Source organism: Colius striatus, chromosome 2 (genome assembly GCF_028858725.1).
Source record: "Colius striatus isolate bColStr4 chromosome 2, bColStr4.1.hap1, whole genome shotgun sequence".
In the NCBI taxonomy this organism is placed as follows: Eukaryota; Metazoa; Chordata; class Aves; order Coliiformes; family Coliidae; genus Colius; species Colius striatus.
In genome coordinates, this window is record NC_084760.1 from 122,080,898 (window position 1) to 122,104,738 (window position 23,841).

At 40.5% G+C, this 23,841-nt stretch overlaps 2 protein-coding genes across 2 annotated transcripts in view; one reads left to right on the plus strand and one right to left on the minus strand.

The window, feature by feature from the left end:
* SLC24A3 (solute carrier family 24 member 3) overlaps positions 1-23,841 on the plus strand; it is a 343,101-nt gene that overhangs the window by 110,756 nt on the left and 208,504 nt on the right. The window lies entirely within an intron of this gene.
* The window catches only part of CFAP61 (cilia and flagella associated protein 61), a 111,623-nt gene that overhangs the window by 83,530 nt on the left and 4,252 nt on the right, over positions 1-23,841 (minus strand). The window contains exons 4-14 of the mRNA XM_061989412.1: positions 23,320-23,387; positions 22,159-22,285; positions 15,938-16,070; positions 13,406-13,559; positions 11,079-11,170; positions 9,830-10,011; positions 7,984-8,023; positions 5,896-6,035; positions 3,093-3,219; positions 2,178-2,255; positions 806-1,012 (exon numbers count right to left, since the gene is read on the minus strand). Coding sequence (XP_061845396.1) covers positions 806-1,012; positions 2,178-2,255; positions 3,093-3,219; positions 5,896-6,035; positions 7,984-8,023; positions 9,830-10,011; positions 11,079-11,170; positions 13,406-13,559; positions 15,938-16,070; positions 22,159-22,285; positions 23,320-23,387 — 1,348 coding nt within the window. The remainder of the gene's footprint in view (positions 1-805; positions 1,013-2,177; positions 2,256-3,092; positions 3,220-5,895; positions 6,036-7,983; positions 8,024-9,829; positions 10,012-11,078; positions 11,171-13,405; positions 13,560-15,937; positions 16,071-22,158; positions 22,286-23,319; positions 23,388-23,841) is intronic.

Here is a 23,841-nt window from a genome sequence, read left to right on the forward strand (position 1 = left end):
TATACCAGGTGTATTAGCTTAGTAAAAACAATTGAATAAAAACTATCGTGTTGCTCTCCTCAGTCGTGAGTTTCTCGTTTCTTCACCTACACATCCAATACAAGGGCAAGAAACAAAGTCAGACCTGAACTACAGCTTACAATTCAGACACAGGGTCCTCACTTGGGCAGGAGTGGGAACAGTGGATGCCTGCTACTTCATCCTGGAACCATTCTATTTGGAGTGGACCAGAAAGGGCAGAAACTTCACTAGCAGTACTACAGCACATTTATGGAGGTGGCTGAAAGGATGGACAAGGCAGCAGCAGCATGTAAGTTAGCAGATGTACTTCCCCCAGAAAGAGAGCAAACAAATTATTCCTCTACCGTGCTGCTCCCAGGACAACACACTAATGTGTGCAACTTCAGGCATCTAAACAAATTTAGAAAACACTTGCCCTAGGCTTCTCCAGATTCCATTGAGAAACAGACACTTGCAAAGAGTGACTCAGCTAAGAAGGACCCAATCCCTCATGAGAGCTTTTCTCTCTTCACAGACTAGGTAGAGAGCCAAGACCAAGTACACTTCAAATTTCTGCTTCTACAGACACTTCCTGAAGATACTGGGTAAGTCTGGACTCAAAGGCACTACTGAGCACCCTACAGACTAACTCTACTAAGCAACAGCTATGACCATGAGTGCAAAGAAAAGCAAGTACAGTTTGCTGCAGGTTGCAAAGCAAACTCCAGTTTACAGTCAGAAGCAAAGGGAAAAATAAAGTGTGCAAAGGTGATAATACAAGAAGTACAAATCACTTGCTCCTTACCTTGCCTTCCACATACTGTGGATAAATAGGATAGTAAAGAGAAGACTTGTGGGCCAAGCGAAGAATCTCCTTTAGAAAGTGTTTTGTATAGTGATGAAATATAGGATTCAAGACAAAGTGGTAAAGATGTCCGTGCTCCTCTGGCTGGTGGTGATTAAAATTGATAAAATCATCAACATTGTAATGTGACTGAATATACTCAATATCCTGGAAAACAAGAGTTTGGAAATCAGCAGTGATGAAACAGCTACATTTACAATATTTTAGCAAGTGACAATGAGTTGCTTTCAATCCGTTTAGGAACTAAATACCAACTCTGACATTGAGTGTCTTTGAGGGTTGTTGTCAATTAAAGTACACCGAATAATTACTTTTTTTCTTGAAAATCTTTTCATTGGATCAAAATCTATTTCCTGCAGCTTGGCCACCTCTATTTACAGGAAGTGCATATTTGACCCTTTCACAACAATGTCTGATACATGTTAATGAACATTCACGGACGGGAAAAAAACCAACACAACTTTGTTTTGCTGAGTTCGAGACAGAGGAGCCAAGACTGTCCTCTCATGAAACTTAAACTGAAAAAGGGGAATTCTACAGAGAACAGTTGTGTAAGAAATGCCCTCCAAGAAGCCTTCCCTGTGGAAGTAATAAGCTGAGAGTTTTGCACATTTATACACTCAAGAGAAATTGCTACATCATCTTATCACAATGCTCTTAATATAATTAAGAGCTATTTTCGAAAATAGGAGTGACTAGTCAATATTAAGAGCTCAACTTTACAGCTGCTGAACAATCTAAACCTAGCCTTTCCAGCCATAGCAGAATGCCACAAAAGTAAGCCTTAAAGAACATTTACTTTTTCAGAATAAAGTGCAACACTGTCTTCCTTTTGAACTCCATTACAGCGTAAGCTTTTTCTTTGTTTTGAGACTCACAATCACTCAGAATCTACTGTTGGAGAAAAATGTTGATAAAGTAAAGCTAGAAAGACAACTACTACTCTTTGCAGCATGTGTGGCAGAACTGCTTACTGACTGCAGAAATTAGGGGGGAAAACAGGGGATCATAACACTTTTAGAGGCAGAATGGCTTTGTGCTAAAGAACCAAAAAGAGGTGCAGAAGGCACACTTTCAGAACACAGAAAGACTGTCTTGCAAATAACAGGATGATTTTTGTTTCATTATGTATCAATCCTCACCTATGAGAAGGGAAAGAACAGAGCTGAAAGAGAGGAAGAAAGTTAACGGAAGTGGTAGCTTTTACATATACCTCCTTTTAGGTGCAACTGTAGTGGCAGGTATGAAAATCAGCCCTTAGTGTTGAGGGCTAAGTGTTACAGTTTTCATACATCACAGGAACAGAACTTACCATTTCATCTCTAATGACAGAAATGCCAACTATCTGATCCAAAACTTCTGCTATGAAAGCCTGCCCTGGGATGCCATCCTGCAAGGCAAATGCAACACATGGACTTTCCTATTTCATTAGCAATCTCTCTTTTTTTTTAATCTTAGCTGTGTATTTCACCACACGATCACAGTTACAATACTTTCCTCCCCCTATCCATTCTACACGCTATCCCAATTTAACCAATCTTCTTTAACTCAAAGCATAATGCTTAAACAGTGTATATGGTTGGGCTCTTGACCATGCAGAACTTTTGAGCTAAAGTTTCAGTTATGATCTAGCTGCTACAGGAGTGCTGTAAGTTCAGCCACTAGTTCAGTGAGAGGTTAAGTCCCAATCTTAGGAAAGAACATTAATTAAATCAGGTATTCTCCATCAACAGCTATATAAAATGGATTTTCATACAGCTGTCTGATACTGGTAGTGCTGGGTTTTTTTGTCTATGCAGCATTTTCCATTGCACAACAAAAATCACAGATGTTTTCTACTGTCTAATGGGCATATGTCTGGCCACATTACGGGAAGGAGAAAGAGGTCTCCATCATGTATCAACACACAAGGTCATCACACAACCAGATGTGCATTCAAGAAAAAGAAACGATGCAAATCAAGCAGTGGGTGGCCAAAAAAATGCATCCAGCCTGCTTCTGTCCCTGCATTTGAGGAGTCTGCAAAGAAGAGGGTAGTTGGTATAGGACACAGGTTAGTTTAAGTATCCAATCAGACTGAATACAGTCTATGCTGACTCTTGGTACTGACTTGAGTACCTATATACTATGTGTACAGTATATTAGTTTAGAGTAATGCAATAAATTCCGTGTGTTTTTAACAGTATTTTCCAATTCTCTTGTAAGTATATTTGCAACAAATACTCACTGGATCCCTGTGAGCCAAAGTAAATATCTTCAAGTCATTCAATATACTTTCATTCAAGCTAAGGGTTTTCATGAGCATTTCAGCACCAGGTATGTCATTGGTTGTTGCCCTTCTCACATTAAATGACCTACAAAAAAAAAGAAAAGGGTAAAAGTTCACTTTGTGACAAATTAAAGGCAACAATTTCCATGCTTAAGACAAGCACTGAACATGTCCTTTAGAAGTGGTAAGTGATTGCTATAAGACTATTGTTCCAAATGCGTGTATTAACTTAATAATAAATAATAATATCATTATTATATAATAATAACAATAAATAGCACTAGTGCCTTAAAAAATCAAACCTACCAAATACCTAATACCTTACATGAAGTTTCACAGCTCAAACTCATTGATCATCTCCAACTTGATTATTTGAGTGTTCAAAAGCATATATTTGTTTATGAAATCACAAACCAAGCCTGAACTCCTAAATGAGCATCAGCTGCTTCCACATGTGTTAACACACTTCCACAGACAGTTTATTGCAAGATCAAGCAAGCGATGAGATGATGGGTCAGCAACACCAGCAATAGGGTTCACTGCAACCCAGGAAGGTGCCATCTTTCTGCCACTCCACTGAGCCCAGCACGTGAGTCCTTCTCCCCATCCGTGTCCAGAAGAAGGCAGTTGTGCAAATAATTAACTTCATTTTTAATACGGCGAAAATGGGAACGTGGACAAAATAGGAACTGTTTTTAAATAAGATACAAGATCACCAGATTCACTGTCAACACCAAATAGTGGGAAGGACCATCCAAGATCTGTGCTCCTTTCTCTTCCAGCAATGAATTAACTCATTCTAGATGCCCAGTCCTTTGACTGTTCAGAGACCAAGATGCTATTATTATTATTATGATGCTTTTTAGTGAAAATTGAGGGAAAGTATCCATTAAGCATTTCAGCCTATGCCTTGTCATCTGTTATTTTTTTCTCCTTTACTGTTAAGTAGCAGACCTATACTTCCATTTGCTGCACTCTTGCTTTTTGTGTACTTAACACTTTTTCTTATTCCTTTTACAACCTTTACTAATCAGTATCTCATTCTGTGCCTGTGCCTCTCCTGATTTTGCCCTTTCATGTCTTCATCTTCCCATCTTCTTACCCCTGTTTTTCTCTAAGTCATTTTCTGTGACTTCTTTTTCACTCACGTGCCTTTCGAAAGCCCATGGTGCAAGTACAATACATTGATCTTTTCCATAGTTTGGTTTTACCTAAGAGAGTATCTGCTGTTGTGCACTGAGGTTTTTGTTCTTCATAAATTGTCCAAAAGCTTCATCTGGTTCCTTTCATAGCTTTGCTGATACTGAACTTCAGTGAAAGGCTATTTTTCTTTACTTTCCTGTACAGCTGCGCAGAGGGTTGGAAAATGCTGCTAATGACTATATTCTGTTTTCATGGAGGGGCTGGTAGCATTTGGAATATGCACATTTTAATCAGAATTCTAAGGGTTTATTTAAAAAAAACCTTGATAACAAGTTTAATTTTGACCAAAACCACACAAGGACATGTGAGTACCAATCCTACTGGTGGATTAGTGAGCAGCTGTGACTGAGATTAACAGGAAGTACTCCAGTGGCTTTCTCTTCAGCCAGCTGGATTCTTACATGCTACACAGAAGCCCAGTTTCATCCCGTGGTAAAAAGCTTCTGCACAAGTCCAAGAGTAGCTGGCCAGTTCTTGCATGAGCTATTTGTATACCACCAAAGATGATTAAGTATGCAATTAAACCAGAGTATTTCTGTGAAACCACACAGTGTTTAGCTACATTAAGACAAAAAGAAAGAAAGGAAAGAAAGACAATAAAAATGCCTAACTGTGCCACAATTCAAGCTTGGTGTTTGGGCCAGTATAGGCTTGTTACACTAACAGATCATTGGAAAACCCATACCACATAACAGAAGCCATACCAAGAGAGGTTTTGTGTCCCAGTTGACCAGCACTGCAGACTACAGAAGTGTTCAGAGTATCACAAAAATGGAAAGGAATGAAATAAATGATTCATCACAAAAATAAGAGATGAATTATAGAAAATAGATATTAAGCACTGAGGCTATTGCTGTGTTCTGCAGGTTCTAGAAATGCATTACTCCATTTCCCTTGAGAGTTATGCCAGAATTAAATCCACATCAGGCTTTCAAGTATCAACATTACACAACCTGAGTCTAGTCCAAAGGGCCAAAGGATGCACAATGTTTCTCTATTGGCCTTGGTCCACAACGAGGCAACCTGAAGAAGCTACTTGTCCATACCAATGTTCATCTTCATTATGTAAGTATTGTATATACAAATTGTAAATAAACCCTCTCATTGCATTTTGGTTTTACTTAAGGGAAACTATACATAAACACTGTCAGTCAGAAGAGTTATCTCATTTTTTGTTTCATTAAAAATCATGTCACTACTTTTGTTCACTGGAAATATAAGCCTATTTCTATGTTGTCTAGTACAGTGCTGTGTGGAGATACATCTGAGTAGAATTCATTCCAGAACAGGAAGCAAGACAGCTGCAGTAACGCTGCTTAAACTAAGTTATTTAGCTCTGCTCCTGACTGCTCCAGGCACAGCCCTGTGCTATTGAACTGTACTGATTTGGAGACTGACACTACCATTTTTGCAAGATGTTGTGCCATACCAGGCAAAACAGCAGCTTGGTCTGAGATAGCAAAGGAATACCCATCTGGTGCTAGGTTGGATGATGCAAGTATATTCCACAGAAGCAGTTCACAGTACATCACTTGTTGTCACGAGGCACGTGACTCACTTGATCAATCCTGCGCGGTGAAACACATAAAGCTCATGACCAAATCTGGAAGTACAGAAGGGGACAGCCCGAACAAAACTCTGGATCAGGTAGAACTCTGGTACATGATGTGGCACGAGGATGACACAGAAGTCTTTGTCCTGAAAAAGATTTGCAGAAAATAAAGGCTCTTGGTGATCTCAATATAAGCTTTACACAAAGCTTCTGATACAGGGGATAGAAAGAAAACAAATTGAATACAGTGCTTACAACGTAGGTACACTCCAAGTATTGCTCTGTGTAGGTGGCCTGACACCTGGGTACCACATTGGAGCTGAGGCACTCAACATCAAGTTGGCTCACAGAAATGGGTCTTTTGGCTCCCACAGTAAAGACTTTGTAGCTAATATCCTGATATTTCCCAACGGTCCCTTTCCTCTACCTGCACTCTCCCTTTTTCTTCCTCAGTAGAACAGAATACCTCACTTGGAAGGGTGTTACAATGATCATCTAGTTCAACTGCCTAGTAGGAACATTATCTCTAAACCTACACCTTTAGGGATAACATTTTCACTTACAAGATCTTTCTGTCTACCTTACTATTCTTTTGCAGTGAATTTGCAGGACAATGCATGTCTGTCTGGGATCTTTACATGTTTGCAGCCAAGTGAGACCATCAACTACAGCTGCATGTCCTAAAATCCTGGACAAGCAGCAAGGGTGTTTGCAGGGTTTGGCTTTGCTCTGCATGCACAGTAGTCCTGATGAATGCAGGTTTGTGTATGCACAGCAATGCCCAATGTGTCCTGAATTTGGCACACATGTCCTACAGGGTACATATGGGTACTGAGGCACAGTGTACTGGCAGTCAATGGAATTGTTCAGAGACCTGTGTTGTAAAGGCTGTAGAGGTGCAAAGAAATGCAGGAATCTCCACTGAATGCTCTCAGATGAAACAGAGCATCCTCTGGAGATAAAGTTATTTGTGGCATGCAGTTTTATCCATTCAAACTGTTCAAGCACTCCCTTCCACCAGAGTCCCTCCCATCTCTTTTTATTGAACACATGTTTTAAGATAATCTCCCTGCACAGGGATGTTGGAGAACTCTAACAATTCAGAAAGATCCATCATGCAGCATGACGTGTGCTGAGAGACTCCCAAGGAGCACAGCTCTGGAAGATGGTTAATCAGTTTCCTCTGGCTGATTGTTCTATGGCATGTTTTCAGCAGAGGGTGTTATTTGAATCTCACTCCTTCCCTTTAAGCATATTATGTGATTAATTTTTCTTACTACACCTGGTGATTCCGTCATGACATTTTCTTTCAAAGAGTGACAGGTTCATTGTTGGATGGATAAAATACTTGGAGATTTGAAATGCTTTCTGTGCTCACTTGCTCAGGGAACTTTCTTTGGTGGTAAGCAGCATTTGGAATATGCTGATATATAGGGCCAGGTCTGTCTCTCTGGTCACCAAGATCTGTCTCTAACGGATACTAGCAGGCAGTATTCTGTATCAGGAATTTACAACACACCATAGTGTGTATTAAGGATATATCAGAAAGTGCACTTCGTTACCTCAGACAAAGATCAATCACACAGGTTGCCAAAGTGAAATAGCTACTGTACTGTAAATGCACATCTTTATTTGTTGCACATTATCTTTGCGCTAAACATAAACCTTCAGTGTCACTGTTTAAGCTACAGGTAAATATTAAGTTTTTCCTTAGTATTGCTGTTTCCTAAGGTTTAACTCCATCTCCTTTAATGTATTTTTCTAGATATTATTTTTAATTAAGGTACAGACTGAATCTACACATGATTTTATAAGAATTTGAAACATTTGCTTTCTGAATCTGCATCTCAGAAAAGCCTCTGGAATATAAACAAAGGACTTGTGCACACAATATGTAAGGACAAAAGCAGCCAAGGAGAGGAGTCCAGCTCCTCAGGGTGCCTCAGCCCCAGGTCACTGGCTGTAGCGCACTCCTGCCAGTCACTGACTTACTCAGGCACCTTATCTAAATACTCTGGCTGACAACTGCACCACCCTCCCATCACACATACACACAAACATGCATACAAACTTTAAAACTTTAATGATACATACTGGAAAAAGCTGGAAGACATAATGCAAAAAATCCAGCGACCTGCAACCAAGAGCAAACACTGTTAAAGAAACACATATCAGACAGGCCCTGTATATGTCAGTATTTACATCCAAGTGCAAGGAGCATTTATTGACAGCACTAATCAGACAGCCCTTGCTAGTTCATCATTAATCAGCTGCATATGTTGCATGCTGCACATCACGTGTTGGCTTCTAGTGCTCAAAGCATACCATTAAGAGAATAAACCTGAATGTTTGAAATAATATCAGAACATTAAGCTCTCCGCTGAAAGGTAAAAAATATTGACTCTCATGTTGTTGACTCCAACATTTTTCAGAAGTCATGTTGTGGCTTGTCAGAGCAGCTGTAGTACACAGCAAACACTGACTGAGGTTACAAACAGTTGCTGCTATGTTCCACAATATTTTGATCCAGTACCAAGAGTTCTGTCACTATCCACTTGGTAAACCCATCCAATTTACTTTATCAGACTAACGGGAACATCAATACTTTGAAATTGTTTTTGAACACTTTACTTCTTTCCACTTCTCACCTACTGGTTTCAAGCAATTCCACTCTCTTTTCCATGGTGACAGTGAAACGTGACATTTAAGTTTAGAAAGACATGAGAAATCTAACAAATTCTTTCTGTTTCTCCTATGTGTAAGGATATCAAAGAGCTCTAAATCCACCAAACAGAGTTATACTGGAGCCTTGCAACATATTTTTCCATCACACAAAATGTGTCTTTTGAAGAAGTTCAATATATATATTACAAAAAATATTGATAAAAGCCCTCCTCCCTCCAGTCCTGTAATTAAGCTCACTTTAATTACTTCACCAATACTATTAACGGAAAGAGAAATAATTTCTCATTAAATCTGTATGAGTGAAAACTTAACCCCCCCCATAAATATTGGATTGAGGTATTACAGATTCACCTATGTTATACATAATTATGAATAGCTAATAGGTAAATAAGGCAAAGGAAAATGCCAATGCAATGTAGCTTTCTGCTGTCCCATACCAGCACCTTCTTGGCAGCAAGGAACTTAAGAATGGAGGTAGGAGATTTTTAAGGGAGCTTAAAAAGGTATCAAATATCTGCAGATAAACTAGGAATTTGGTTCCCCTGCATTTCAGTTCCAGTGCACTAACAAGCCACATAACAGCTCTAGATTTAAGAGATGGAAGCATTTGTAACACAAATTCCCCAGTAGTCAGCTTCCCTTGAGGGCTAGGATGCAATCATACCTACACTTCAACCAAGCTACTATTTCTGGATCTAAGCTATGTGGGGTCAGGATAAGATTCTGAGATACAGTCAGGATTACCTCATGCTATCCTTTCAACATATTTGCTTTTCCAATGTTTCTTTTACAAGCAGGTGGATCAAGCAAATGCAAGCCAGGAAAGCATACAAGTAAAATATTTGAAAACACCAAGATCTACAGATTCCTCAGCTCCGAAAAGAGGATCTTGCATGAGCTAATCTTAGGACAAGTTCTTCATAAAGGAATGCTATCTTCTCCACAGATACCTATCTTGGAATCCAAACTGTTCCAGAGATGTCTCCAGGGAAAAAAGAACTGAAGCACTGATTGATAAACACATAAACGGTGAAAATATCTTTTTGTTCCCACAGTCCTACCAGCGATGGAAAGTTGCAGCTGGAGGCTGAAAATTTCAGTAAGTCATTAGTGAAGGTAAAAGAAATGGAAAAAAAGAGGTCAGAAAAAAATCCAACCTAACTGCAGCAGCTGTCACTTCCAGATTTGTCTTAAAAATCTAACACTGAAAACTCTTATTAAGATTGGAAAGCATTAACAATTCATCCACACTTACCTAGTTTCATGCTTCTCATCAATACAAAACAGATGGATACAGAAAGCATTTGAAGATCCTCTGTACACTGGATGAAAACCACTTTTGCCCTCAGTTTCAAGGAAGGTTGCTGAAGCTTTGAAATCTGTCACTCTGACACCTAATGGCAGTTCAGTGTGGGAAGCAGTAATGGCTCCATCCTTCTGCAGTAATAATTGACAAGCGATCACTTACAACGTTTCAGAAAATCTCTTCATTTCTAATCAAAGGTCTTGCATCAATCGTATCTTACAGCATTCCAAGACGACACATAGGGATTTACTTTTTACTTGTCACGTTTTGAAAAACACAGAAGTTCAAGTGTTTTTAATGTGATATTTACCTGCTTCTGAAAAACTAGATAAAAATGGCCCTTAAAAATACACACGTTCTTGCTGAGGAGCAATGTATTCAAACTAATAGTTACTGTAAGAGTCCCTTTGCAAGGCAATACAATATTAATCTTTCAGAAATGTTTCTACATAAAACACTTTGATTCCAGATGCCTGTGTGAATGTGTAAAACATGTTCTGTTAAAAAAATATGATCAATACAGAGAATATTGTGGGAATGGAAATGAATAATGGAAAAAAAACCCAAGAACAGCTTTGATACTGAGAGAGACTAAAAGACGGATGGAAGGATAAATTGTCTGCTGATTTATGCCGCAGCAATATGTTTCACAGTAATGGTTGAGCTTCACTCAGCAAAGAGGGACAGATAGGGTATGTGCCCTCTAACTTCTACAATGTACAAGGGAAAACTGAAGCTACATTGCTGCTTTTCAGCTTCCCACCAGTAGTAGGTTTTTGCCTTAGTAACACAGTCAAGATGAAATCTCAGGACTCGCAGATCTTCAGAGTAAGGTGACTCTTGCCCTGTCTGTTGTGGGAATGCACAGAGAAGCCCACTCAAAGCTGTCTGTCCACATGCCTTTACACAGCCACAGACCTGCACAAACAGGTCCTCACTCTTTTTCTTCTCTCAGGGCCACTTTATTCCCACTCCTGTGCTGTCCGGCTGTTCATGTGAAACTAGGTGGGAACAATAACTATGACCACCTCCATCCAGATCCTAGTGAAGCAGCTTCTGATCTCTGCACAACAGCAGATATAAGTGTGAGCCCATGCAGAGGACGATGCAAGAGTGGAAATAGTAAGCACTGCTTGTCCTAGTAGCCTCCACCTTTGCTTCACATTAACATGTATGAAAATACATGCAATGGCATTACCTGCACAGCTGCTACTTGGTCATGAATATGTTCAAAGTTTCCAGACGAGATAGACTCTATTTCTTGACTTGTTTGGTTGCTTTTGTCTTCACCTGAGTAATAAAAAGTGAATCAGGCTTCAAACTGAGTGCTTAATCCTCAGCATTCAACATTTACAAACAAAACCTGAAAATAAGTTTATAACTCAAAAACTCTTGAGGTACTGCTGCTGAAGAAAACTTATCAGGCCAGGATGTTCTTGCATTTGAAAGCTGCAATAACACAAGGAAGTAAATTTGGAGCTCCAGGAGTAAGGAAAAAAATCTCTCAAAATCCAGCACAACAGAATTCTTCACCCTTTTCTCTGAACTTTAGCTTGGGAAAGCCACATTCACTGACCTAAGCATTTCTGCATACAGAAATGAGCTTGCTTTCTTAAAAAATACCTCAAAGGTTTAAAATAATTTAGCCTAAAGTATGTTTGAAAATCTTTTATCTGAAAATCTGTTTCTCCCTTAACAGAAAAGAATGTATATGCAATCTGCAGGGCAAGAAGAAACAGGGGTTAGAAATCATGGTTTCTCCAGGGGTATCACAGATGTGAGACTTCACAGAAATGATCAAATGTCGTCTTGATTAACCCAGCTATATTTCTCATTATCAACAGCCTTGCAGGTGTCAGAAGTTAATTAATACAAGTCTCTTGTTGTCATGTAAATATTGACATGTTGTTTCTGACTCCATACTAAAATGAAACCCCTTAATGGCTCCACCATCCACTACTGTCAAATGTAGCTGCATCATTGTTTACATATATGCTGCAGACAAGTGACGGGGAAGTACATAAATATTGTTGCACTAATTGAAGTAAGGAACGTGAACAAAGAGAAAATTAAAATAATTCAGTGATTGCCGGGTTGTTAGCAGAGGTAACAGTCAGCAGGATCAAGAAGCCAGTTCACCATGAAGCCTGATGAAAAGCCCTTGAATCATTCCCACTGCATCATAATGTTTTCTAGCTACTAATTCATGACACCATATAGAGTAACAACCAAATTACTGTAATTACCCCGAAACGAAAGTGGCATATCAATATAGTGTTAAAGACGGATTTCTGTACGGTCTTTCATTATTATTCAGTGTTACATTTGGAAAGGAAAAGCAGTATCAACCTGTGGTCTCTACTCATGAGCTAAAGAGCTAGGGAAATTTAAATTTTGTCAAATGTGGAAACATAAAATTATTCCACAAAGGAATGTAGCTTGCCTTTTAAATTCTCAGCCTTTGAATTCATTAAAAAACACAGCAGCACAGAGCTGGCCACAAAGTCTAAGGGCTTTATCAGAACCAGGTTACACTCCCATAACAGTGCAGGTCAGAGGCATCACTGGAGGTCATCTTGTTAAGCCTCTGCTCAAGCAGACTGCCCAGGACTGTGTTCCAACTAGTTTTCAGAAGAGACTATTGTAAGTGATCTTTCTCCTTCCCTCACTCTCATATGTTTGTCATCTATTTTGAAGTAATACTCCTGACATCCATAGGAGCAGCTATAAGATTTCTTTTCCTCCCCTTTTCTGTTCCACAACTGTTGGCTCTGATATACCAGCTGGTAGCTGGTCTGTAGCTCCCTGCTTTTTGCCTGTTGCTTTGTATTCAGACAAGCAGATAACTAACAACCTAATGGTGTTTTTAAAATTCTATTACTGATAGTTAGGCAGCTAAATGTTGCCCTTCTGCACAAAAAGCTCTTTGACACCAACAAATAAAGATGGCAACTGTAAATCATTTACGTGACACTTCTGTTTACAAACAACTGACATGCTCATGTTACTGTTTTTTATCACTTATGGTAGTAGTGTGGCTTGTAGATGTGTTGTATCATTCCCAATATGGAACAGAATGTCCCTGATCTCCCAAGAGACCTAGAAGACTACAAACAATAAACAAAGAGAGCAGAAGCTGAAGCACGAGGCAATAAGATGACACAAGTCAATGGGACAACCTAACAGCCACATTTATCCAGCTGCTTAGCTACTGAGAGTCATTAGAACCAGATTTCAAAACTAAGCCTTCAATTAATAATACAACTGTAGCTAAGTGATAAAAAACACCCCTGATGCTTTAGTTTTCCAAAACTTGAAACCAAGCTTCATGCCTTAAGTGGTATAGACCAGCTCCCTACAAACAGCAGTCACTTCTGAGACACGAGACCAGAGCTATTGACATTTCTCTCTCAAAATAAAAAGCACCTTGCAAACCTTTATTCTCTTCCAACCTTTTGCAAAACTTGCTTGGAAGCTAGAAACAAAAACACATGGAATACATCTAGGATTTTAGAATACAGATACCTTCTTGAATGTTTGGCTTCTGTGGCATTTTGAGAATATCTTCAGGATATGGTTTACAGAGGCCATGGAAAGGCCCTAAGTCAAAACACTCTTGAAGCAAGGAAACATTCACTTGAGAACATAAGCTCATGAATCCTACTGCAGTGTCACCATCCTGAAATACAAAAGCAATGTTACACATACATAAAAGCTGAGCATGGGACTTTAGCTAAGAACAAAAAATGGAACAAAAAATTATTCTGACATAAAAGTTACAGTGTTCCATCTCTAGCTGTGCATAACAGAAAAGTATAAAGCAACTATTTCAGCAGAAGTGAAGGATCCTTTTATTTTCCTCTTGTAATGTGTGCATTAGAAAATGTATAATTTTTCTTTAAAGTGCAGCTGAAGTAAAATCCAGTTTAGCCATCTGTAATTGTTGACTAATTATTGGATAATGTTTTGTAAACAGAACTGTGCTCACACTGAAAAGTATATTTTATTTTCCTATGAAAATTGTGAATTCAAGAAAGCAACAATATAGTATATAAGCAGTATCTAATGTATTATTTTAGTATCTAGTGTATTATTCTCAGCCATTATAAGTGCTAAATATCTTCAACTTCTGGAAAAAAATTACAAACTACTCTTTAAAAAGAAATATTTTAAAAATGCCCCGCAATTATGGAAGTTTCAAGATGCCTGACATGCTGAAAGAGTGTGGTGTTATCTGTGTTTCACTGTTACTGAAAGTTTTCAGAAAGTTGCAGACTTCAGAAAGAGACGCTGAAATATGAGAATTGGCATAGAATCACAGAATGGTAGGGTTGGAAGGGACCTTTAGAGATCATCTAGTCACCTAGATCAGGTCGCATAGGAACATGTCCAGGTGGGTCTTGAAGCCCTCCAAGGAAGGAGCCTCCACACCCCCTCTGGGCAGCCTGTGCCAGGGCTCCCTCATCTCAACAGGGAAATGGCTTTTTCTTATACTTAAGTGGAACTTTTTGTGTTCCAGCTTCATCCCATCACCCCTTGTCCTGTTGCTGGCAACTATAGAAAAAAGGGAAGTCCCAATCTCCTGACACCCACCCTTTAGATATTTATAAATGTCAATAAGAGCTCCCCTCAGTCTCCTCTTCTCCAGACTAAACAGCCCCAGGTCCCGCAGCCTTTCCTCGTATGAAAGACGTTTCAGTCCCCTGATCATTTTGGTGGCCCTGCGCTGGACAGTCTCCAGCACTTCCCTGTCCCTCTTGAGCTGAGAAGTCCAGAACTGGACACAAAGGAGCCCAGAACGGGACACATGGAGGGTTGCTGGGGGGTTTTTGGCGTCAGGCTAAGATGAATCCAGAAGAAGGAAGTGTTTCAACTTTTAGTACTGTATGAAACTTTCTGGTGAAACACACATAACTGATTTTTTCTTTCCTTAACGCACATAATGAAAGCCTCCTTTACAAACATAATGAAAACTCAATAGCTGGATTGCTGTAGCTGTTTTATCGGCCCATCAGCACTCCAATATTTTTTTTTTTAAAGTGAAGTTCCATTTTTTTTATCCCCTCCAACAACAAGTGATTGTTTGTTTGCCTTGTTTGCGTAACCAAACAAAAGCTGGGGCGCTGCAGTTGTCTGGCTGCTATGTAATTTCAGGCCCAAGGCTCAGCAGAGGCTGATTAACCAATCCATCTACCATATGTGCAAAAAGAGGTTGCCAGCTTCATTCTCTGCAGGGAAAATTGGCATCTATCTTGGTTTGTGTGGAGGTGCCTTTCCAATCTGCGGCAGCAGTGGCAGGTATAAACCATGAGGGCCTGAAACACCTTTTGCTGGTATCACATTGAGCTCTAAAATTGAAATTTATTATTTATAAAGATAGCCGTTTCTAATGTGCTATTACACTAATGGTTTATTGTTTCCCACTTGGCTTCCAATGGCAGTGATTACACGTTCAGGTTTTACAAAATCATTTGCTATAGAAAGCAGACTTATGGAATTAAGTAGGTTATGCTGCCTATCAGCTTACAATACCATGCACAATTACTAACACATGAAAACCATAACAGGAATTTTCAGCAGGATAACTATTACCACCTCTTTCATATTTAAATTTATTCCTAGGTTTCCATCTTCAGCAAAAATCTGACTGCTCGAGCCAGGAGATGGAAAAAAACTTACAGCACTTTTAACTGTGAAAGTATTACTGGCTGCTAGTTTTCACATGCAATATTAATATCCCTGGGGAATGGAAACCGGTCATCTATAATGCAAATGTCTAAAATGGCAACATGGTTTCTTCAAGATGGTCTGTTCCAGTTGCTTGAAAAGAATCCACACAATTACTGGGAATTGCTGCTTCATTTACTTAACCGGAGATATCACTCTCAAAGAAAGAAATGACACAATGGCAGAGGGGGCACTGTGTGTGTGCAGATCGTGAATCTGACCTTCCAAAAGTGAGCTTGTTATTTTTATTCACCAAACTGCTGTGTGAGCTGTAAGTCACATGTGATATCACTAAGGTTATGACAAAACCAGAGCTTATGGCAGACTGACCTCACAAACAACAGCCTGATTTTCTTCATCTTGACATTCTATGAGGTCAGCAAGGAAATATTCACTATAGGTTTCTTTCAGGGTCTCATTTTGACGTGTCCAGATTGGCATGAGATCATCATAATCTTCCAACCTACAAAAAAGAGATTAGGTCATGCCATGAAGCTCTGCCATTAGTAGGTCCAGATACTTCTGTTCTGCTGTTAGCATACAGATAAGTATTGCAACTATCCAATCCAAAGCCTCCACCCACAAATACATAACTTCATCCAGGACACATCCCAAGTGCACACTAAGCTGGGAGCCTCAGCATCAGAAGAGAGACAGAACAACTTCCAAATTGCCAGCACAATCTACCTAAGATCTGGACTGGCCAATGGAGACGCTTATCTTTCCCCAACAAAATACCAGGGCAGCCCAGTTCAAAATTCTCTTCCCTAAGGCATCTCAGGACAGGCGGACCTGGGCTTCAGGCTTTCTTTTTTAAAAGTCTATTCAGTGAGCCCAACCATCACTTAGTTGGAGTTGTGAGAGATCTCAGAGAGCGACAGCAGTGCAATTTAGAAAATCAGTTATTTAAAAAAAAAAAAAAAAGAAAAGGATGCCTTCCTGTATGGGAGAAACAGTACTGAGCATTGTCTAGATTACTGTTATTACACACAGCAGTGTGAGAGTCACCTGGCACAAATTGAGCCATTATGCCTTTGTAAGGTCAAGTTAATGCTCCACCACTGAGAAAGATACAAAGGCCAAAGTGCAATTATTCTAGCCCTCTGTCTCACAAAAAGCTTTCTGCATAGGTGAGAACCTGCTGCATCAAGGCTTTAACTGTGTCTACTACCCCAGTTTGTTCTCTGGGTTGACAGTGCGAAAGCTGCCCAAGCTGATTTCCAACTAGTCCAAGTTTCAGAGTTAGACTCATACAGGCTCTCACACACTGCATGGGGTTTTATTTAAATAGGCAACAGACTCCCTCCTATTAGACCACTTTTAAAAACTGCTAATTCTTAACCAAGATCAATGTAGGCCTCAGTGAAAAGTTTCAGCACTTTTACCAATGCACAGACCTGCGTGAGGACAGGAAGGCTTTTCAGAGAGGCCTGGCCAGGCTGGAGCACTGCGATGAGGCCAGTTGTATGAGGTTTAACAAGCGCAAGCGTCAGATCCTGCACTTAGGCCACAACAACCCCAGGCAATCCTACAAGCTTGTGGATGTGTGGCTGGAAAGCTGTCCAGTAGAAAAGGACCTAGGTGTGTTATATGAGCCAGCAGTGTGCTCAGGTGGCCAAGAAGGTCAATGGCATCCTGGCTTGTATCAGAAATAGTGTGACCAGCAGGACCAGGGCAGTGATTGTCCCCCCTGCACTGGGCACTGCTGAGGCTGCACCTTGGCCCTGCCCTACGTGAAGGACATTGATGTGCTTGAGCATGTGCAGAGCCAGGCAACAAGGCTGGTGAAAGGTCTATGAGGAGTAGCTGAGGGAGCTGAGATTGTTTAAGCCTAAAGAGGAGGCTGAGGGCAGACATCATGTCGGTCTCAGAACTACTTTCAGTAAGAAGATGAAACTACTTTTATATTTATCTGTCTGAAAAATGCAAAGCTAAGTAGTCTAACCAACAGTTCTGCAACTAAAAAGTGGTGAGAAAAGTGGGGCTGTGTTGGGCAATTAGAAGACTTTTACCACCATACTGTAGAGTTAAGAAAACTCCTTCCCTCAGGGCGGTGAAGTAGACTTCTAAAAAAGTAGCACGCTTTTGGTTATCTCAATTACCATGTAAAAGGACAAAGCCGAGCCCCATAGGATAAAGGAATTCAATCAAGACGACTAAACAACGCACTTCATCAAACACAGGAATACATTTATGCTTACTGAAAGAAAAAAAGGCCACCACATTGGCTCATTTGAAGCGACAGCTTGCATCCTTCAGTTAGAGAACGCTGGGGAGCCAGACCTGTGGTGAACAACTGCCCTGGGAGAGCGGCACGTCCTGCAAATGGCGGCCAGCGCCCCCCTCATCAGCACGCATCACCTTGCTTGTAACACCTGCCGCGCTCAACGCCTTTAGAGACTGTCTCCCCACGATTAGCTGCCATCGGCCGTTTAAAAAGCAGGAAAAGCTGCTGCTGCAGCTTCTCAGGGCCGCAGCCCCGAGGCCGTGTGGCCGCCCCTCACGCGCCTCGGGGCGGCTCCCGCGCGCGGGGCTCTCCTGCCCCCTGGCGGCCTGAGGCGGCCGCGCCTGAGGGCCGGCAGGGACGCGGGACGCCGCCCGCCCGCCTGCCTGCCCGCCCTGTCCCTTCGGCCGCCGCCCGCCTGCCTGCCTGCCCGCCCTGTCCCTTCGGCCGCCCGCCTGCCCGCCTGCCCGCCCTGTCCCTTCGGCCGCCGCCCGCCCGCCGTGTCCCAAAGCGAAAAGCCTGAAGCGTTCCTGCCCAGCGGATCGCAGAGTTAACATCCGGGCGGTTGTTACTGCGGTGTCTCAGCGCTAGGGCAGCTGTGAGGGGTCCCTCGCAATCGACCACATCAGTCTCTGACTGCACTTTCTTTTTCCCTGTCTCTTTTAAAATCAGATATCAACAGAAGAAATATTTTACAATAGTTCCCTTTTCTTTAAAAGTGTTACATATAGTAGATACATGTTTCCGAAGATAATTATCAGGAATGATTAACATTTCCCTCAGTTCTAGGAACACTTGTGCTCTGCCTCAGACTCCCTTGGCTCAAGTTTGTGTGTGCTTCCCTCTAAGTACTTGCACCTATCAATTGCAAATCTTAGTTCTGCACGTGCAGCAAATTAACACAACTGGGCCAAAAATTTTTATTCCTAATTTTATCAAACATGGTCTGTGTCTCTAGGTCCTGACCAACTCTGCCATAAAACCAAACGTGGCACCGAAATGGTTTTTGCTGCTGCTACACACCAGAATGAATGTGACCTTCTGAGTCAGATTATCTTTCTGCTAGGGGCCTATGACAACTTTTATTTTTATGTTGTTTCTGCTCTTTTTATTCTGAAAGCTCTCCTCTTCCTCTTGTTGCTCCCTCTGCCACGCACAGCCTTAACACCGACCCTCTACCCCAGGCCCTCTCTGCTGAGGTGGGTTCAGGGGGTTGTTGGGTGGATGGGGTGGCAAAGGAGCCACGGTAGCCTGAGGTGAATCTGAGCTACTCACATCTTAACATCTGCCTTAGCAGTGTGAACAAAGGCTTAACTTGTGACCTTCAGGATGTCCCAAACCACAGCACTGCCCCATCTGCCGGGAGTTTTAAACAATTACTCTTCTGAAGGGCAGTGGACAGACTCTTTCATGCAGATTTTAAGAAAGCCAACCTGAGAAATCAATAGACATGAGTATCATTGCTACCTATGCAAAGCTGAAAACAGCTGCCAGGGGTGACATGTTTCCAAGCTCTACGCTCTTCCATTCTTCACTGCAATAAGTTATTTCCAAAAAAAAAACCCCAGAAAATATAACACACCATCCATCACTTGTCTGTAAAATTACTTCAAAAGATGCAACTAAAATAAAGTTCCCACAACAATGAAACCCTGCAAAAATTTACAGTTACATACATCATATCTCAAACCAAAGTTGCAGCCCTTCTCCTCTTCGCAGGCAGTATCTCAAGGGAAAAGCTGCAGTAAGGTTTTCTATTTTAAGAACTTCACTAGTTTTAGTACAGCAAATCTGATGTTTTATGAGACCTCACACTAACCAAACTAGGGGTAAAAGGACAAGACTACTCAAATTGAAACCTGTCATTTCACTGGGGTAGATAATATACACACACCGTCTCCAAACTGAATGTTCTGATGACTGTTCCAAGTCCTTTACAGCATTCTGCTCTGTAGAACACAACAGGACACAAGGCCACACATCAAGATGCAGATGGCAACTATGCTGGCTCAGTATGTAGAGGCTGACCTCTCAGTAGCCACTCCCTGCACACTAGAAACTCTAGGAACAGAGCTATTTTTTCTGCTATTTTTAGTACCTGCCACTGGCACCATAGCCACTTTAAAAAAGCCAAAACTCCGTGAAAACCACAGTAGTTTTTTAATACAAAAATACAAGATGCCTATACTGCCAGAACAAGCACAATAAAGGCATTTCACAGAGCTGCCAATCTGTGAGCTCTTAATGCAAACCCAAGAATGGCAGGATATAAACAAAGTATCAGCAAGAAACTTAAAATAAAAAGCTTAGTGGACTGCATTCTGGTGCTACAGATTTAGTTCACATTTTAAAGGTCAGATGGAGAATAACTTCAAAATTAATGGTTAGGCAAAGTATCGGTTTACAGCTTCTTTTTTCCCTTCTCTACAAGGGAAGAGCGAACAGAGATTACCCTAATCTCCTATCATTGACCCAGAACATGTTGCTAGGCAGGTGGCTGGGGACAACTTCCATAGATAAGTCTCTAAAGGGCTCCACTGAATGTTACTATGGATGCTAGTGAAGTACAAAGGTGAATACAGAGGGAAAGGAAAGGCAAACCATCTACTGCAAACAGAATTTAGCTTACTCAGAGAATCTACTGATAGGCAATAATAAAGCATGAATTTTATATCAACAGATACTGTGTAATTTAACAGAAAAAAAACCAGTTTCATGGTTAGTTTTACAATAATAGTAAATAAAAACCCTATAGTAAATAATTTTTATTATTCATAACATTTTCCACATATTTCCATGCGTTGGAATCAAGACAAATGGAAAAAACTTTAAATCCTGAGGAATTACTTCTCAGTATTGGTGACAGATGGTAGACAACTCAAAGGAAACACTCATAAAAAGACTAATACTTTCAGATCAAGATAGCATGAGCATAGTTTTTCAACATATTGAAATACTCAGATCTATAGCAGGATGGTGTGAAGAGGTTAAGGTCAGGCCCAAGTCCTTTTTCTTAAAATGCTCACAAATCAAGCCACAGGACATTGCAAATATTGACTAGAACTATTTATTTTATCTATTTACTTTATCTATTGACTAGATAAAGATCAGAACCTGCAGGTTTGTCTCAGTCTGTTTGGTAAAATATGTGTAAAACATCTCTCTGAGAAACAGGCTTCTGTCAGAATCCCATATGAGACGTCAGCATGAATCACCCCAAAAACAAACAGGTGTAGATTTACCAAGCAGCAAGATATGGCTAATGTGGCATTACCATCTGCTGGCACTGGTCAATACAGACCCTCACACACATCAGTATCATGTGATAGTGTCCCAGGGATATACTGGTACCTAAACTTCAGCTTCCACTACAAGGACCAGAGATGGTGATTTAATGGTAATCCTGCTACATAACCATCTAGGAACACATATTTAGAACAAATAAAAGCAACTCCACAATGAATCAGAATCAAATAAAATTCTTACTTCATAAAACATTACCCTACATGCACTCTTCTCACCGTAAAGAAGAAAACAAGTGAACCAAAATGCCACAGACAGTAGCTATATTTCAGCCATGCTACAGCAATGACAGCATGCTGGTCCAGCAAGCTGCAGAGAAAAACGCAAGGCCCCATTGGGTCAGAAACTCTGCATTTCTCACATCTGCACACAATGCTGGCACAAGCACAGAGCGCTGCAATTTGGCACAGGCAGCAGAATTCAAACGGCAGAAGAAAACAAGAGTGAGAACAGTCAGTATACGGGTAGATACTAATAGGCAAGGCTGCAAGAGAAACTTGCATCTCTGTCTGGTGTACACTGTAGGCAGCTAAGTAAAAAGGAAAGGAAAAAAAATCATTCAGAGTTTTTTTTAACATAATTTCTGACTTGAATCCAATCCAAAAGCAAGGCTGTGTTCAAGGAACACTGCCTGAGCCTATCAAAGGCCTTGCTCCAAACTGCCTTGTGTTGAAAAAGACAACAGGATGGCAGGTCGTTATTAAAATTAAGTTGGAAGCTGCTTCAAGAGACGTGAAAACTACTGGCACTCACTAAAATATGCAGCAATGCAATTCTGCCAGCAGATTCATAGAATAAACACCACCAACAAAAATGTATTCTCCCTAGACAGACAACTAGTTTTACAGAAAGTACAATTGATCTTGTGATGAAGTACAACAAAACCAGCACAATCACACAGCTACTTAAGTTATCGAGGTAAAATCACAGCAGCTTAACTAAGATAGTGATGTTATAAATGAAAAAGGAAAATTCTTCAAATTAACCCAGTTAGTTCTCTCCTAGAAGGGAGAAATCACAATACCTTGCTTTGCGAACAGACAGCCGAGGGTGATAGTGGTGTCTGGGGGACACAAGCAAGCTAAACCTTGTATCTGCTACCAAGCCTGGAACAGTCCTCATCTTGCCAAAGACATTTCCTATGTCTGGCTCTGTGAATGACAAAAATCTGTTAGGAGCAACAGAGAAACTTCATTATGTAGGCTTTTAAATTATCTGCAAAATGGAGCTTTGAACTTAAACCACAGATAGCATAATGCTCCATGTCTTTAAAGTTAAACAATGAAGCTGAAATGACAGCAGTATAAACATGTGAAAGAATTGTTAATTAATCCAGCATCTCAAATCTGAATGAGCTTCAAGGCAATCAGAAATTGGTAGGGTCAAATCCCTATAGAAATACTAGTCTTACAACCAATAGTATATGCCACTGAGGAAAGCTGACATAGCTTGTTGCTAGGGTAAGTTTGACAAGAACCTTTATTTAGATACTGTTCTCTGTGGTTGAAACACCACTACAGAGTTATTTTTAATATGACTTGGAACTAAGATGTCTAGAAATTGGCATATCAGAAAGGTTCCAGTTCACTTCAAGGAAAGCTCCAAGAAAAAAGAACGTCATTACGTAGATGCTTGGTTTATTAGTCTGAATTCAGGACTGAAATTCCAAGTCAGGTGCTGTTCTCTGATTGAGATGTGTGTTTGTACCTCTGCTCTAAAAGAAATAATCTTAGTTTCCTTCCATGTCTCCAGCATCCCTTCTGAGATATGACAAAGTGTCCTCTCCCCATCTTGTACTCACTTGCCTAAATAAAAGCAAGTACCTGATCTCAATTTCTTGACTCTACTCAGCCAGAAATCTTTACAAAACTTGTAAGAATTGATTTCTGAGATCTTTACTCCCGTTTCATGGCCTATTTCTTTCTGGCAAATTTAAAGACTGTCAGAAATGGATAGACTGCTGAATGGGTGGCTGGAGCCAACACATAACCACATGAACCTCTCTCCGTTACAGGATACTTTATGATTGTGTTTTCTGCACGTTTGGAACATTGTAACTATTCGCAATACTTTAAAAAACCCAAAATCAAACCACAAAAAGCCCACCACCACAGCACACAATGGTGATAATGACACTTGAAATTGTTCTCAGGATTTTAAAAATAAAGGAGTATTAAATACTTACCTAAATTCTCATCAGATGGTATGAAGAGAAGTATAAACTGCAGTTCTGGTACTGTGATAAAAGCTCTCCTGGACAAATAAGGTAACTGTATTCAGTCTTTCATTATTATACCCATGAATAAGATACAGCAACTAGTCTTTTAATATATAAAGTTTTCTCCAGTACCTCTGTCTTCCTTCATGAGTCCACGTGGCTCAAAAATTAAAACACTTATGACAAAGAAGATCATATGAAATTCATCTGGGCAATTTTTAACCATTTTTTCTACCTTACTTATGTCTTAATTTCCTAATCCTCAGATTTCAGACATCCTCCTCTTCATACCAGTTCCCCAGCAGTGAAAAATTTAGAGATGCTGCATCTCTGCTGGCAGATCTGTGACCTGGCATCTGGATGGGCTGGATTGACATGACTAACTGTAAATTCAACAGCACCAGCACCAACTGTAATTCACTGTTTCTGTGAGTAGACTCTGAGCTATACCAAAGAACCTGAACAACCGTTATATTTGAGTACTGAGCC